The sequence below is a fragment of the Tetrao urogallus genome (assembly GCF_951394365.1).
Source record: "Tetrao urogallus genome assembly, chromosome: 4".
In the NCBI taxonomy this organism is placed as follows: Eukaryota; Metazoa; Chordata; class Aves; order Galliformes; family Phasianidae; genus Tetrao; species Tetrao urogallus.
This window is the reverse complement of record NC_136817.1, coordinates 69,190,585-69,205,805: the sequence shown is the minus strand read 5'-3', so window position 1 is coordinate 69,205,805 and position 15,221 is coordinate 69,190,585. Positions and strand designations below refer to the sequence as shown.

The 15,221-nt window shown below is 43.6% G+C and overlaps 1 protein-coding gene across 1 annotated transcript in view; it reads right to left on the bottom strand.

Annotated features, from left to right (window-relative positions):
- Window positions 1-15,221, bottom strand: part of ATRN (attractin) — a gene marked incomplete at both ends in the record, with an annotated part of 142,828 nt that overhangs the window by 92,271 nt on the left and 35,336 nt on the right. The window contains 6 exons of the mRNA XM_079534709.1: window positions 773-1,016; window positions 2,497-2,587; window positions 3,890-4,058; window positions 5,070-5,275; window positions 7,110-7,238; window positions 15,051-15,164. Coding sequence (XP_079390835.1) covers window positions 773-1,016; window positions 2,497-2,587; window positions 3,890-4,058; window positions 5,070-5,275; window positions 7,110-7,238; window positions 15,051-15,164 — 953 coding nt within the window. The remainder of the gene's footprint in view (window positions 1-772; window positions 1,017-2,496; window positions 2,588-3,889; window positions 4,059-5,069; window positions 5,276-7,109; window positions 7,239-15,050; window positions 15,165-15,221) is intronic.

Sequence of the window (15,221 nt, the reverse complement as noted above, 5' to 3'; positions counted from 1 at the left end):
CAGAATTGTACCCGAGAGCACTTTTATTTTAAGTATTTAAGGCCAGACTGCACAGAAGTTAAGGATGATAATGAAGAACACTCTAGTTAGAAACTAACATGTGATTAATGACTCTATATTCTTGCTCACTAAAATAACATTTGTTTGGTACGTTCCTTACGTGGTCAGCAGAACAAGGACATGCCTCCAGAGAGCCATTTCTGGCCATTTCTGAGCAGCTGCCTTAGGCAGCACCTCATCTGGAGAGCTTCTTACGCTTCTCCACCGCTAACAGTGGAAATCTCTGCATCCTCAAATCAGAGTTTGGACTGTTCCCAGAGATATGGGACAAATGGGAGTCCAGAAAGTTATTCTCCTTTTCCCCCGAGGATTCACTAATGACTGCTACAGAGGTTGGGATATTGAGTTAAGTGGATGCTTGGTCTGAATTGTTACATCCATTTTTGTACTCGGAGGAGGCAGAAGCAATTTTGAAAATGTTTGCTTTGCAAGAAAGAGAAAGGAAAATGAATTTAGATGTCTCACAGTTATCCTGCTTCACCTCTCAATTACAGCTTTTTCATCTTTGGGATCCAATAAGCTGCATAAAGCTGCAAGTACATGGCTGTCTGCTCACACAGCTACACAAACACTAAAAGTAGGACTGAATTTCTCATAAATACAACTCAAAGGAGAAGAACGCAGCCACCCCCTGTGTTGCAATCTGGATATGCATCATCTCAGCAATTTCCAAACCAGTTGCTAACAAATGGTAGGTGGGGCCCATACTCACCTAAGTTGTACTCCTGGACGTTGCTGATGTACCCATAAAGGGGACAGTGCCCAAAGATGACAAGCATGACCACGCTCTCATCCTCCAAGGTGACAATATGTGCTGAATGGCCAACCACAGCGTACTGCTCCTTGGCTTTTGGTGCTGCCTGAGTCCAGGACTGGCTGGGAATGTTAAACACCCACAGCTGGCTGCTCACATTCCCCGTGGCATCTATTTTTCCACCATACATGTATATGTCATCCTAAAAGAAGAGAGATTTAAAATGAGCCCAATGGGTTTGGCATTTAGGAAACAGCCTGGCAAAAGAGGCAGTTAAGATGGAAACTCCTCTGTTGTCAGCACATTCAAAATTTTGTCTACCAGGTAAAAATAGAAATTAAGTGCTTTTGGAATGAAGAGTGCTAGGATAGTTAAACTAGGTTTTATTAATCATGCTTTAAGAGTGAAGCTCCTGAAATCTTCTCTAGTTTTATCTGTGGGTTTCTCCAGATGTCTCACAGTGGCTCATGAATACAAAGGGTCCAGAGGAGCCCCACTCTGCTGCTAACAAGATGGTAACCTTGGAAAGGGAAGCTCTACTGCTATAGCTGGTGCTGCTTGGGAAACTGCAGAAAAGAACTGCCTGTCGCTGACAGTGAACATACTACAGTGTCTGACTTCCAACAGTTATCCTTTTTCATACAGAGGGTGGTGAAGCACTGGAACAGGTTGCCCAAGGAGGCTGTGGATGCCCCATCCCTGCAGGCATTCAAGGCCAGGCTGGATGTGGCTCTGGGCAGCCTGGGCTGCTGGTTGGTGACCCTGCACACAGCAGGGGTTGGAACTGGATGAGCATTGTGGCCCTTTTCAACCCAGGCCATTCTGTGATTCTGTTTCTATCCTCAGAACATGCACTGGTAACTTGCAGCCAGGGATTCCCATCTTTCTCAGTTTTTTTCCAGGGTTCTGTTTGTGGATGGTGCTGTCTGGACTTTTTCAAGTTTTTTGAATTATGTTTAATATGAGCTTCCATTGCAATAAGCTACTTAACAATCTAAAATCAAGGATCAACAAAGTGATAGGTCACTTTATTCTCAAATGAACCAGCAAGCCAAAGACCTGGCCATTCTGCTCTCACGTGGTCTGCACCCACAGGAAGACACTGCAGGTGAGAAATGAGGTAAGAAATGGTCAAATCCATTTATTTTAGATGCTGGAAGAACAGATTCATGGATCTACTGCAAAACAGACTCCAAAAATCCCTAACTCACCAGCTCTCCTACTGTGCTTTGGACAACAGATGCTTCAAAACCAGACCCTTGGGAGCTCACAGCGATCGTGTGGTCTACACAAAAGGCAAATGGGAAACTGGCTGGATGTGGCTCTGGGCAGCCTGCTCTAGTGGCTGGCAACCCTGCACACAGCAGGGGGATTGAAACTAGATGATCATTGTGGACCTTTTCAACTCAGGCCATTCTATGATTCTACGAACCAGGTGAACTCCAATAAACCCCAACCATCACACACATCTTACAAGCCTTAGGATGTCTGAGAAAAGTGGGAAAGGAGGAACACACAAGCAAAGGCACTACAGCCTCCTTGGACCCAAAGCCAAGGATTCCCTGCAGTGCACAGACTGCATTACCCATGGACAAATCCTGGAAGGAGAAAACTTTCTCCCAAAGCAAGACTGAGCTGTGGAAAGGGATGGGTGGGGTTGGGATGAAAAGCACTGAACATACCTTATGTAGTGCCAGTGAATGACCGTATCTCATCTCTACTGAGTTCACAGTGTTGTTCAGTGGAAGCCACTCTTCAGAAATAAGATCATACCTGTGTAGTAAAAATGGAAAAGATTTCCTGAGAAGTTGATACCAAGTTGAGAAAATTCGTGTTTGTTCTTTCTAGGTGTTAGAAATTCTTTTCTTTTACAGAAGTCCTATCAAGATTTCAGCATAAACCAAGTATGCACACACACTGCTTATGGATTAAAAAACAAAATCCCATCAAGTCTACTCAGCATCCACATCTTGATTGGCTTTACCCTGAGTTTAACTTTCCTGCAGAACCAAGAGATGATGCACTGCCTCTACGCTATAACTTACAACAGATGATCCATCCCAAAGAGTAGAAAAAGGTTACTTGAAGCCCAGGTAAATTCCAATTACTTGATAAAAATAAAACTGCCACTGTTAGAAGGCACTTTTAATTATGTCTTTGTCATTCAAGCATATTTTTTCAGAGAACTTGAAATAAGATAAAAACTCTACCCTGAAAATGGCCTCTGGCTTTTCAGATAAACGAATGAACTATATTTGCCAGACTTACAGCTGTGCAAGATAAAATAATCTCTGAGAAAGTCTTTAATGAAGGCACAGGTTATCAGTTGAAAAATCAGGCATGACTTTGAAAAAGCAAACCATGAATGTAATCTGCAACTATTTTACAATAATGTACACATTTGCAGCTGCCCTGTAACTCCTGCTAAATAAAAGCACAGCTCTGACTTAGGTCAATGGAAGTGAAAAACTCAGTTTTTTGCCTGGATCTCCCAAAATGACATCGAGTTCAAGAGAAAGCCTGAACGTGTTTTTATGGGGCATTCCAATGAGGAACCACAATTATTGTTTGGTATCCTAGCTAACGTTCAGTATCCCAAACAGTCTGCATGAATGGCATCATCCTAAGTGCCATTCCCAGTTTGGTATCCCATTCCCTATGCATAAATAGTCACATCCCCAGGAATCATTGTGTCTTCATTAAGGAATCAAACACTGAATACAGACAGACACAATATAAGGAAGGGCTAATAAAACAGAAGCAAAACTGGACTGCAAGGCTAGATGTAATTTACAAGCCAGCCTACAAAACATACAGTAAACAGCTGAATGCTGTCACAAGCAGATGAACCAAAAACTCACAGAGCAACAGAAACTTATACTTTTCTTCTCCAATATTGCCTACTTTATCAGCATTTTCCCACACCTCCAACCTTGAGTTTAAGTTTTATTACTGTTATTTCCCCTTGGACATGGAGCATAAGCCAAAGCACAGCGTGTCAGGTAGCATTTTCTAAAAATAATTCTCAGATCTCTGTTTTTGTGCTTAGATTCTGTTATTGGGGTTTATACTCACGCTAAAACCTTCTGAGAGTCAGAATGATTGAAGACGTAGCCTCCAACAATCCACATTTTATTGTCATGGATGATGGTTTTGTGAGATGCTCTAGGAAGTTTTGGAAGAGAATATTCCTCACGGGTCCAAAACGACCGATTTGCAGGGACAGGAATTGAACAGCCAGGACCTAGGAAACAGTTTTAGAAGTTAAACAAATGCTTTCCAAAGTCAGCATTTCAGCTAGAGGTCAGTATCCCGCACACTGGTGGCAAAGAGCACGGCCTGGTGGAAGTTGTGCTCATCAGAAATGATCTACAATGGATGTGGTGTGAAGGGACTCCTGTGATGGAACCACAACCACGTACTACAAGAGGCTGCAGAAGGAAAAAGCAGATCCAGACCAGGTAAAGCTGTGATGAAGCAAAGCTGACACCCAGCTCTGTTCTCTGTCCCTGTGATGGCAGGGGGATGGTGCAGACCCCTTCCCACTCAACAACGCAAGGCCGTCTATCTCCCACCACCTTTCTGCCTGCCATGTACCCTCAGGAGCCCCAACACTCAAGGGTCATACAGCACTGTTTGCTGTCTTTCCTGCTTTTTGTTCCTCCCCTTTCCAGCGCCATGTTTTTTATGAACTGTTCACTTCTTGTTTTATCTCTATTTCTGCTGCTCTTAAAGCAGCTTCACTGCCAGGGTTCCCTTCAGAGCTACTTCCTACTCTGTGGGACCCCATTAAGAGCCACAAAAGAGGAAAGTTTGGAGAAGCCACACAATATCCCAAGTTGGAAGGGACCCATAAGGATCACTGAGTCCAACTAGAGGACCCACAGAATTTCATCCACGCTTCAGATCCTCACAAAACGATCAAAAAAAGCAGCACACGGTGGCCAATTTGAATCTTCCAGCTCCCCGAGGCTTAAAGGTTGTGGGTGGATCAGTTTTGATTATTATTTTTTTAATTATTGTTCTCAAATTTCATTTTAATCTGATGCTTGCACACGTCAAGTTGGCAACTTTGCATGGTGGCACAGCTGCTAACAAGAACTTCTTCCCAACGATCTGTTAATAGGAGAAGCTGGATGGAAGCTTGATTTTCTTCCCAGTTAAAGCATAAACATTTGTCAAGAACAGTCTCACACACTTCCAAGAACCACATACATCCTCTTAACAAGAGGTTCTTCACAATATCCAGACTTACCTTGCCAGCCTGCAGAGCAAACACATGCTTTAGTATCATTGAAGTTGCAAAATCCCCTCTCTGGTGCCCCACAGTCATCTGTGCAGTAGGGAATATCACAAGCTTCTCCCTTCCAGTATTTGGCACATTCACATTCAAGAGCATTGCTGCTGTTGTTGAGCCTGCACTCTCCTCGGCCAGAGCAATTATTGGGACACGTATTGAAACTGCAAACGTCAGGGAAAGAAGCTTCATCAGTAATGAAACAGGCTCCCCTTATTAACTAGTACAAGAGTGATGCTGAACAGAAGCTAATACAGCAGCTCAGTTGTTTGTTAATAACCAAACCAAGAATCATCTGGAGTTCGATGCGATGGACCTGCATTTGTTCTGTACCTATAATGTGCAGAGCTGCCCCACTTAATGAGTTAAACCTATGTAAAATGACCAGGGTGACTTTTAGCCAGTTGTAATGCTAACAAATTGCCTCAAAATCCCCAACAGTAAATGAAGAATTCCATCAGCACACAAGGCTTTGGTGGTGGCTCTGCAGTGTAGGCTTAAGCTGCTCACATTCAGATGCTGTTCTAGGATCTGTTTATACAATGAACACGCTTGAGACGAATCCCAAGCCATAGGTGTGTTTCTTCTGAATCATTTCTAATTCTATAACTTTGGCAATTTAATTGAGGCAAAATCAGACGCATTCTTGTTGAGGACCCAAAGGGTCAACTCAAGGACTGCCCAAAAACTCAAGGACTACTTCTCAATATTCTGTCAAGCAACAGGTGAATCACTGGGTTCAAGCCCATGATTTCACAATATCTGCCTCCAGTAGTAACTCTAAAGACCATTAAACTCAAAAGAAATAAATCAATACTTCTCAAAAACATTAAGAGGAAATCTAGTAACTAGAACTGACAGGAGAAAAACATACAAAACAGTACCTGAAGATGGTTTGAAATCATCAAGAGAAGAGTTAAAGACACATTAAGAAGTTATAGAGAAAATTATAAAGGCAGATTACGCTTGGAGAGAACTTCATAGAATTTCAGAATGTTATCAGTTGGAAGGGACCTTTAAAGGCCATCTGGTCCAACTCCCCTGCAATGAACAGGGATGCCTACAGCTACAGCTTCACCACCATCGCATCAGTGCAATGCTGACAGCTGGCAGTAGATGGTGTCATGGTTTATGGTATCAGCCAACCTTTCAAAATGAACTGCTTCAGCTCCTGTGTTTCAGGCAACAAGGCAAAAGCTCGTTTCCTTCTGGATGCCCCACGTTTTTCAAACAGTTGACTGCATTTTGAAGTGCTTAAAAAGGAGGAAAGCACCAAAACTGGCTTCAAAACTGAGCAACCTCACTTTAGTCGGTTTTTTTAGTCGGTTGTGAGCGAGGACTTTGCAGCTGGTTCTTTCTGAAGACAGAGCTAAAAACTTCTTAAATTTACACCCAAATTAAAGTCTCCTGGTGCAGCACATACGTCATTTGTATGAGCATATGTATATGTTTCCTATTTTAAATATGAAACAAACAAAAAAACCCAAAACAGAACAAAACCATTCTAGAATAAGAAGTCAGATTCAGCCATTCAATCCAATTAAAAGCAGAGTTCCATGCTTCATTCACTGCTGAAGGGTTCTCAGCAATAGGTCCCATCCAGTGTCCCAAGCGAAATGCAGGCACTAAAGCAAAAGCATTTCTGTGCAGAAGCATCTCTGCAAAATGCATAAGGACACACAATATATCAGTTCTGCCTGCCTGAATACGATCACATAAAATCTAATCATATAAAATAAATACTATGATGTCCTTTCTGAGCAAACATTTGCCCACACTCACAATTGACAACTGAAGCTGACGCTGAGCACATTACAGTTATTAGCCAGTGTAAGAGTATAATAAAGATAGAATCTAAATTCAAGTATCTGCTCGTAATTACATGCTTCAGTGGCAATTGCTTTTTCCAAGACAAGATTGAGGGAAGAGGAAACCTCCTTCTGCTCAACCTGCAACATTTATGCAATGTACAAATCACTTTGGAGTGGTACCACTTACTTATACGTGATGTTAAACCCTGTCAAATTATAAGCAGCATCACTGAAGAAATGCAGAAGAGCATATCCAGAAGTAGCTACAACTTCTGGGACCGTTTCATTGCTGTCCTTCTCAGGAACAATCAGACCACTGCGAAAGAGGAAAAGAAAAAAAGGTAGAAATGAAACAAAAGGGAGCAAAACAACGAGAGCAAACACAGTATGCATACAGGTATGAATAGAAAATTGAAACCAAAAGTATTTATTTGCATCTATTTCAAGTATAACGAATTTGCATACAGTAATTACCATTTTCACAGGGCAGTTATTAGACAGGTTTTCTTCAACAGAACTCCTTAAACATTTCAAAAGAAAATATATCAAACTTGTGAGCACACTCCAACAAACCCATTCCAAATGAAGTAAGAACACACAAGACCTCTCAGAAAGAGAAAACTGCATTCCACAGGGACCAGTTTATTAACACACGTCTTAATTATGTGCCAAACAGAGGCCACGTCACTGACCAAAGAGTCCTAACAAATCTCAGGGCACTGAAAACAGCATTACCACTGCTGTCAGCACGCGTGATTTCGGCATGAAAGAAGGAATGACTGAAGAAGGAATGCAAATAGAAAACCCTGAAGTAGCCAAGTGGGTTCCTCTGAAAGATAAATGTACAATAAAAGTGTTCGGTTTGAGTAACCCTGAAGCTGTCTGCAATCATTGCTTTCCTATACCTATAAAAACCTACTTTCCTCTCTCGCTATTCTCCAACAGGATCTGTTCCTGAAACAAGGTGACACATTTCAAGACAGAAATTAATGTCACAGAAGCACAGAACCCGCTGTACCAAGCCAAATGACGGGACTGTCAAACCAGGCATCTCCCTCTAAGCAAATCCTTGGGAAAGACTGCAACAAATGAAGCAAGCACAGAGCATGCTGGTGGTGTAGTTATCCAGCTGCTGGAAACCCATAGTTGAGGCACTTTCTGACCTGCAGAATGCCATCTATTTACTTTTTCTTTGCCTGGATCATCTGCAGCAGGCAGATCAGCAATTCAACTCTGCAGTGATAGAGGGAAGCTCTTGCTGGCTTCACATCTGCTTGGGCTTCTCCACTGTGAGAAGTCAGTATAACCACCCTCACTCACCACTTTCTGCCACCTCCTGTTGTGTAGAGCTCTATCTGACTCATCACATCCATTCTTCCTGTCTTTTTGAACCTGAAAGGCTGTCACGCTCCTTATCCCCATCTCATCCTTTGATTTCATGCTTCTGATCAACCCCAACAGCCTTCCAAGTTCTGTCAGATCCTTCCAGTTTGAGGAGAGAAGTGGACAGAAACGAGGATGGTGGCCAAAACCATTTATCTCAATGCGACAGGTAATGGGACACAAGGAAATGCTCTCAAAATGCATCACACTGGAGAGAGGGGAGAATTTCTTCATTGAATGGTTGAGAATAGGAACAGGCTGCCCAGGGAAGTAGTGGTGTCCCCAGCCCTGAAGGCACTCAAGACATGTGCCAATGAAGGACATGGCATAGGGATGGGACTCCATGGGTCACACTGATGCTTGGACTTGCTGCTCTTGAAGGTCTTGTCCAGCCTAGATAAGTCTTCGATTCTATTCAAGCAGGCACAGTACAGTTTTATAGAATATACTGCCTAAATACTTGAAGTAAACCAGCAAGAGTAAATGTCTCTTGAAAAAAATGAACCACTCACAATTTACCTATTGCACAAAATAGCTTCTATCTGAAAGGGAATGTTTATCCCTCTTTTAACAGAAGCCTGACATCCACAAAACAAGGTTAATTCCTCCCTTACACAAGACACAAGAGCAGGCATAACTCTGAAGGTCTATTGAATCTTTTTTTAATCCTTTACCTAAGCAAAGTATATTATCTACAACCACCTATTAATAGCTGGCTGCTATTTTTCTTACACAGAAGTAATTTCCCCCCCAGTCTCCGTCCTGTTTCCATCAAAGGCCAAGCCCAAGCTTTCTGAAAGCAGAGCCTCCAATATTGCACAAATGTGGGGTCCTAGAAAAGCAGAATCCAGCTTGCACTCCAGGGATCCTGCACATCCAGGGGCAAGAGCAGCTAAAAGCAAGGATGAAAAGAGTCTTTCCCCTTAAAAGATCTTATTTTTCCTCGTTTCAGAGTTATTCAGAACAGGGAGCTTTGAAGATGGCTGCTGGCACAGGTTAAGTGCATTTCTGCACCTACGGAAAGAACCCACAGCTGACCAAGCAACTCACACACATCACCTGTAAAACACTTTTTGTGACCTAAATTTTTCTGTGCCTGTAATACAATACAATGATGTGCTTGCAGAGATCCCGACTGAAGGCTTTTGCTGTACAACAGGGGGGTGTTTGCCCTACAAATGCCAGAGGCACATTACCTATGTCAGGGTAAATATCCAGCCTGCACAACGGCCCTTTCTGCACAAGTCATCCCACTGACCCAACCTCATGCTTCGTTTCACCAACATGCCATAATGATGCTGTGACCTCACCCCGTGTTTTGGCTAAACAACGGCAGCACATTTGCAGATATGGAGCTCAATACGTATTTCCTTGTGAGGAGGCCAATTATTTTTCCCTTTCAGATCTCAAGGATACAGGATTAAAAGGCAAAACGCACTGCTTTTTTCTACGTGCATCAGAGGTGCCGGCTTCGTTCTGAAATTTCAGACTTCTGATCTGCAGATGATCTCTCCCAAAAGGCCGTCTCCCAGAATATCAAAGAACAAAAAGCCTAATAAACTTCTCTTTGCTATTTGCTTCATATACAGTTTTCCTTTGTAATGCAAACTGTAGGACAGCACGCCTCCACCGCAGGAAAACAGACATCTGAATAGAATTGAGGAAAAGGCAAACTACAGCTCGGGGACCAAAAACTCCTTTGTTCTGTTTTATTCTCCTTTGGTCTCATCCTTGCAACATATATCCCTGATACGACGCAGGAATTCAGCTGGAAGGCCCTGCAGCAGGGAGAGCAAAGCAGCAAACACCAACCAAAAGACAGAACAAACAGCAGGGATGAAAGCACACGCGATCCCCCTCAAACCATCTTCTCTAATAATATAAATGCTAGGCTTGTGTTGGTCATTTTCTCTTAGAAATCTCACTTTGGGGATTTGCTTGGTAAGAAGGCAAGTACTTCCACAGCATTAGTTCTCCTTGATCCTTCCTTCCTCACTACCTTTTTCTGCTTCCCTGAAGACAAAGAGCACGAGGGACGTTCCCTGTGTGCTGGAGGCACTTCCGAGGCACAGACAGACAGATAAGGAAAGCAATCGTGTTTTATGTTGCTACACGGGTATTGAGTGGTGGAGTGAGATTCAAATGAATGACCTGTGTGATTTATCCCATCTGCACAAGTTTAACACTGGAACAGGCTGCCCAGAGAGGCTGCAGAGTCTTCTTCTATGGAGATATTCAAGACCCATCTGGATGCTGACCTTTATGACCCATCGTAGGGAATTGCTTTAGCAGGGGGTTGGTCATCTCTTTGAGGTCCTTTCCAACCCTTAGGAAAAAAATCCTGCAGGCACAATCTGAATAACAGCTTATGGAAAACTTCCCTTAAACAACAATCCAGAATCTCTCGGGCTCTGGCCAAGATCATTCTGTTTCACAACACGCCATTTCCATTTGGTTTTGAAAGCTGCAGACCATTTCGCAACCACCACTACTCCAAAGCAAACAAATACTCCTACTCAGCCAAGCTGCCCAATGGCACTGCTTCTTAGAAGCTGTAAGGCAAGCCCCTGTTTTGGCCCAAAACACTTCCATTTGCTGCGCGCTGGACTTGTTGAGTCAGTGAAAACAACAGTAGGGCACCCAACTTTGCCATCACCCCACACCGTGCTCTGATCTCTTTCCCTGCACCACACACGAATAGGAATTAGCTAAAATGAAGGGCATCTCCTTCCTTCCTTTTCCTTCATTTGCTATGGTAGCAGGACAAGGAGCACGGATTCATCCTTCACCCTCGAGACAGAACCTGCCAGGAAGGCAGAGATGAAAAGCCTTAGCAAGGAGGAAGATGGGAGCTGTGTACAGAGAGGGGGGAATGCAGGATTCACATCACAGGGAAGCAGAAGGATGAAGGTGACACCAAAACTTGATGGCATGTTGGCTTCTCAGTCTCCTGACACAGAGTGCAAAATCATTCTTTTTAGTTTATCTGGGTACATGTGTGCAAAACTGCACCTTATTAAAGCACTCCCCGTGCGTTAGCCACGCTCCCAACAGCAAAAAAACAAGCGTAAAATAAACAAACCCAAAATAGAACTTACAGCAGATTAAAAATAAATCAATGCCAAAAGAAAACGGGGGAGGAGGATTAAGGAAACAGATCTCAAGTTTCTGTTCTTAAAGGAAAAGCTAACGTGCTTGTGTGAGGAGATGACTCCCAGAAGTGGGCTCTTCAGCAGACAAAGCTGGTACAATACCAATTACCAAAAACCAATCCAACCGATTACTGAGAGCTGGCAACAACCAAAGCAAGCCTATTTCTTGAAAGCATCTTCCCTGTTTCATTAAGGACAGCAATAAGCACTGCTGCTGCAGCACCTGCAAGGGGCACACAGCATCGGTGGCACTGAGGGATGTGGACAGTGGGCACAGTGAGGCTGAGTTGGGGACCACAGTGGCCTTTTCCACTCCAGAGGCATTCTGATTGAGCAAATCACATTTATTGAAAGCATCAGCTGCCTCACAGGCAGCATACAGGGTAACTGCCAGTGAGGGACATTGTGCAGCAGGTCAATTAATGCTTGCAAGCAATACAACACAACTGAGTGCAGGGTGTGAGCAGGGTTTGCAGAGTGGTTCAGGAAGGGTGCTGAGGACAAAGCAGAAGAAAGCACGAGCATTTACACGTGCCTGTGGCAGCAATACGAGTTATGATTAATGGCACTGAAAGAGAGGCTTGGGGGAGTGGAAGGAAAACAAACCCTAACATAGGAGTGGGGTCAGAGGAGACGCAACATGCGTGCACAGTGAAGGAGGAGAAGCGAAGAACAGGAAGTTTCTAACTAATGTGCTGAGGGAAGTGGAACCAAGAGGTCTCATGAGACTGTTCTGGTTCCAACTTGAGGTCCCCAGCACAAAACAGACTGGAGCACGTCCAGCCAGTGACCAATCTGATGGCCAGGGGCCAAACAGATGAGGAAGGCAGAATCACAGAATGGCTGGGGTTGAAGGGATCTCAAAGATCATCAGTTCCAACGCCCTGCTGCACATGGGGTTGCAAAGCACTAAATCAGACACTAAATCAGGTTGTCCAGGGCCCCATCCAAGCTGGCCTGGCTTTGGGTTAGGGCCTTGAATGTCCCTTCCAGCGCAACCACCCCATGTTCTGACTCAAGCTGAGTTTGGCAGTGCCACATCTGATGGGCAGCAGCCAGAGAAAGGGGACTGCTCCCATGTGAGGATGGCAGGGCAGCTCACAGACAGCAATGTCCGTGGGGCAGCCAGTGCCATCTGTCAGTGCTGTCGCTGTGACCATCCATCTGTGCCCAACACCACAGCGAGGTGCTTCAGGGCAGCCAAAGGTCTTGCAGAAAGAGGTCGTTGTGAGCAGGAAGAACACAGCATGCTGACCAGCCCAAAACAAAGGTAAATGCTCAAGAGCAGCTCCAGTAAACGTTTAACATGGAGCGAAAAATAACAGCAACGAAGTTCACAGATGACAGAGTGTAAGTTATTCAGATTTCACCATTCAGTGCTGATGAGAACACTAGATTTTAATTAGCTCCCTGCTCCTTTATTGTGTATCTGAAGCAAAATATTTAAACAGCATTACGTTGCCTATGATTGCCAGTATAAACCAGCAAATGCATTTTTGACAACGCTTCATGGAAGCAAAGCTTAGCATGGTACAGGATGGGACCACCTCACACACTCAGGCTACAAGGAGTTCAGTAAAGAGTTGATGGCAGATATTCAGTACATGTTTGTGGCAGAGGAATTTGGAGCTCTTGGAGTAGGTCCAGAGAAGGGCAATAAGATGATCAGAGGGCTGGAGCAGCTCTCCTGTGAGGAAAGGTTGAGGGAACTGGGCTTGTTTAGCTTGGAGAAGAGAAGGCTCTGGGGAGACCTCACTATGGCCTTCCATACTTGAAGGGAGCTTATGAACAGAAGGGGGAATGGCTGTTTATGAGGGTGGCTGGTGACAGGACAAGGGGGAATGGTTTTAAACTGAGACAGGGGAGGTTTAGTTTGGATATTAGGAGGAAGTTTTTCACTCAAAGGGTGGTGAGGCACTGGAACAGGTTGCCCAAGGAGGCTTTGGATGCCCCATCCCTGCAGGCATTCAAGGCCAGGCTGGATGTGGCTCTGGGCAGCCTGGGCTGCTGGTTGGTGACCCTGCACACAGCAGGGGGTTGGAACTGGATGAGCACTGTGCTCCTTTTCAACACAGGCCATTCTACGATTTAGGACTCTGAAATTTCTTTCTTGCAGCTAACATGCATAAAACTGATTTCAGTCGTTCCATAGCCCCAGTGCTGAGGATTTCCAGGATAAACATCATATTTTAAACAAACTCATGTGAACACCAGAAGGTTGAGAAAGTTAAAGAGAGCAGAGAAGGAAGTGAGGTTTAAAAGAAAGAAAAAAAAAAGCTGAGCCTTGGAGAGTTCTGGGAGGAATTTACAGTGTTTATCAACAAACTCAGAAAGCTGACAGTGCCCAGAGGTACAAAGCTCAATCTTGCAAGTCCTCCGGCACGGTGCAAAAATAGTGAAGAGCAAAAGATGGCTTTGGTTAATGTTAAAACTTAATACGAGCCAAGAAAATAAATAAAATGTGAACACTGCTTGAGAAATCGTAGAGCATTTATTTTTGTACTGGAGAAAAGTATTTTTCAACAGATGCCTTTTTCGCACTTCATCAAAATTAGAAGCATCTGCTGTTTCCTGAACTTGGTTTAGTGAACAACACAGCACAGTACTAATGAAGATGAAACTCAAATGTCATCTAAAGAAGCAATTAGAAAAAAGAAAAAAAAATGGAGTTTTTTTTCCTACCTCAAAAATGTTATTGTATTAAGCTCACGCTTGCTTGTCCTCGGGCACAGACTTCCCAGTGATTTACAGACGATTTTCAAGTCTGAACTGTAATTGTTCATGCTATGAACTACTTCTAACCTCAATTTAGAAAGCCTATTAATTTTTGGAAAACACACCAGGAACTGCAGGCACAAATCATGATCATTTCACCTTTTCAACGGCGTATTAAAAATTACCTCAATTAGAGCAAAATGACTCTGAGTCAAGATGACATTTCTTCCTCTTCATGCATATCAATTCAGCACACAATACCAGGAGAGGGATTCCAGGTTCTTTTTAGCAGAGAGGTGGCTTCTTCTTCTCTTCAAATGGGGAGAGATGGCCCTAACGCTTTGTTTGCATGCCCTGCTTTAACCTCAGGTTAGAGTTTGGAGGTTTATAGGCTGACTTACCACTGCTGTTTCTGAACACCAAGGTGCTGTTCTGTAAGAACCACATGGCTGCAGCACTGATTAATTGGCTTCTGCCTTGTGTCAGCGTGAACATGCCACGAGCTGAACTTAAGTCACAGTCATGCTCAATAAATGGGGCAGTTTGATGCTTCTGAAGGAGCCAGCACACCAAATCACCCCCAGCACAACCAGATGACAATGACTGTGCCTAAAATAATCAGGATTTGGAAGGGAAAAACTAATACTTTCATGCTACAGTGTAGTAACATGATCTGTTCATTGTAAAAGCAAAAACAACTCCATAATTGTTGATGCTGCCGATGACTGCACAAAAGAACACTGTATGTGCTGTACTGGCAGTATTATATATTTAGGTTACTGGAACATATTTATGCTGCTAAAAGCCACATCTGATTCAGGCTCCAAGTTAAAGAAATAGCACTGCTTACAGTTAAGACTCTTAACAAGTGAACTTACCTAAAAGCTGCCAGTAAAGGAGCGTAAATTGAATCTCCATCATACACATATAAGTGGTCCCAACTGCACTCTGTGGCAAAGTGATTGAATCGAAGCCTCAGGATTGTGTTTGGCCTGTAAAAAATATAATACAGAAGAATTAAAAGATTTGGAATTAGCCACTCCACACAC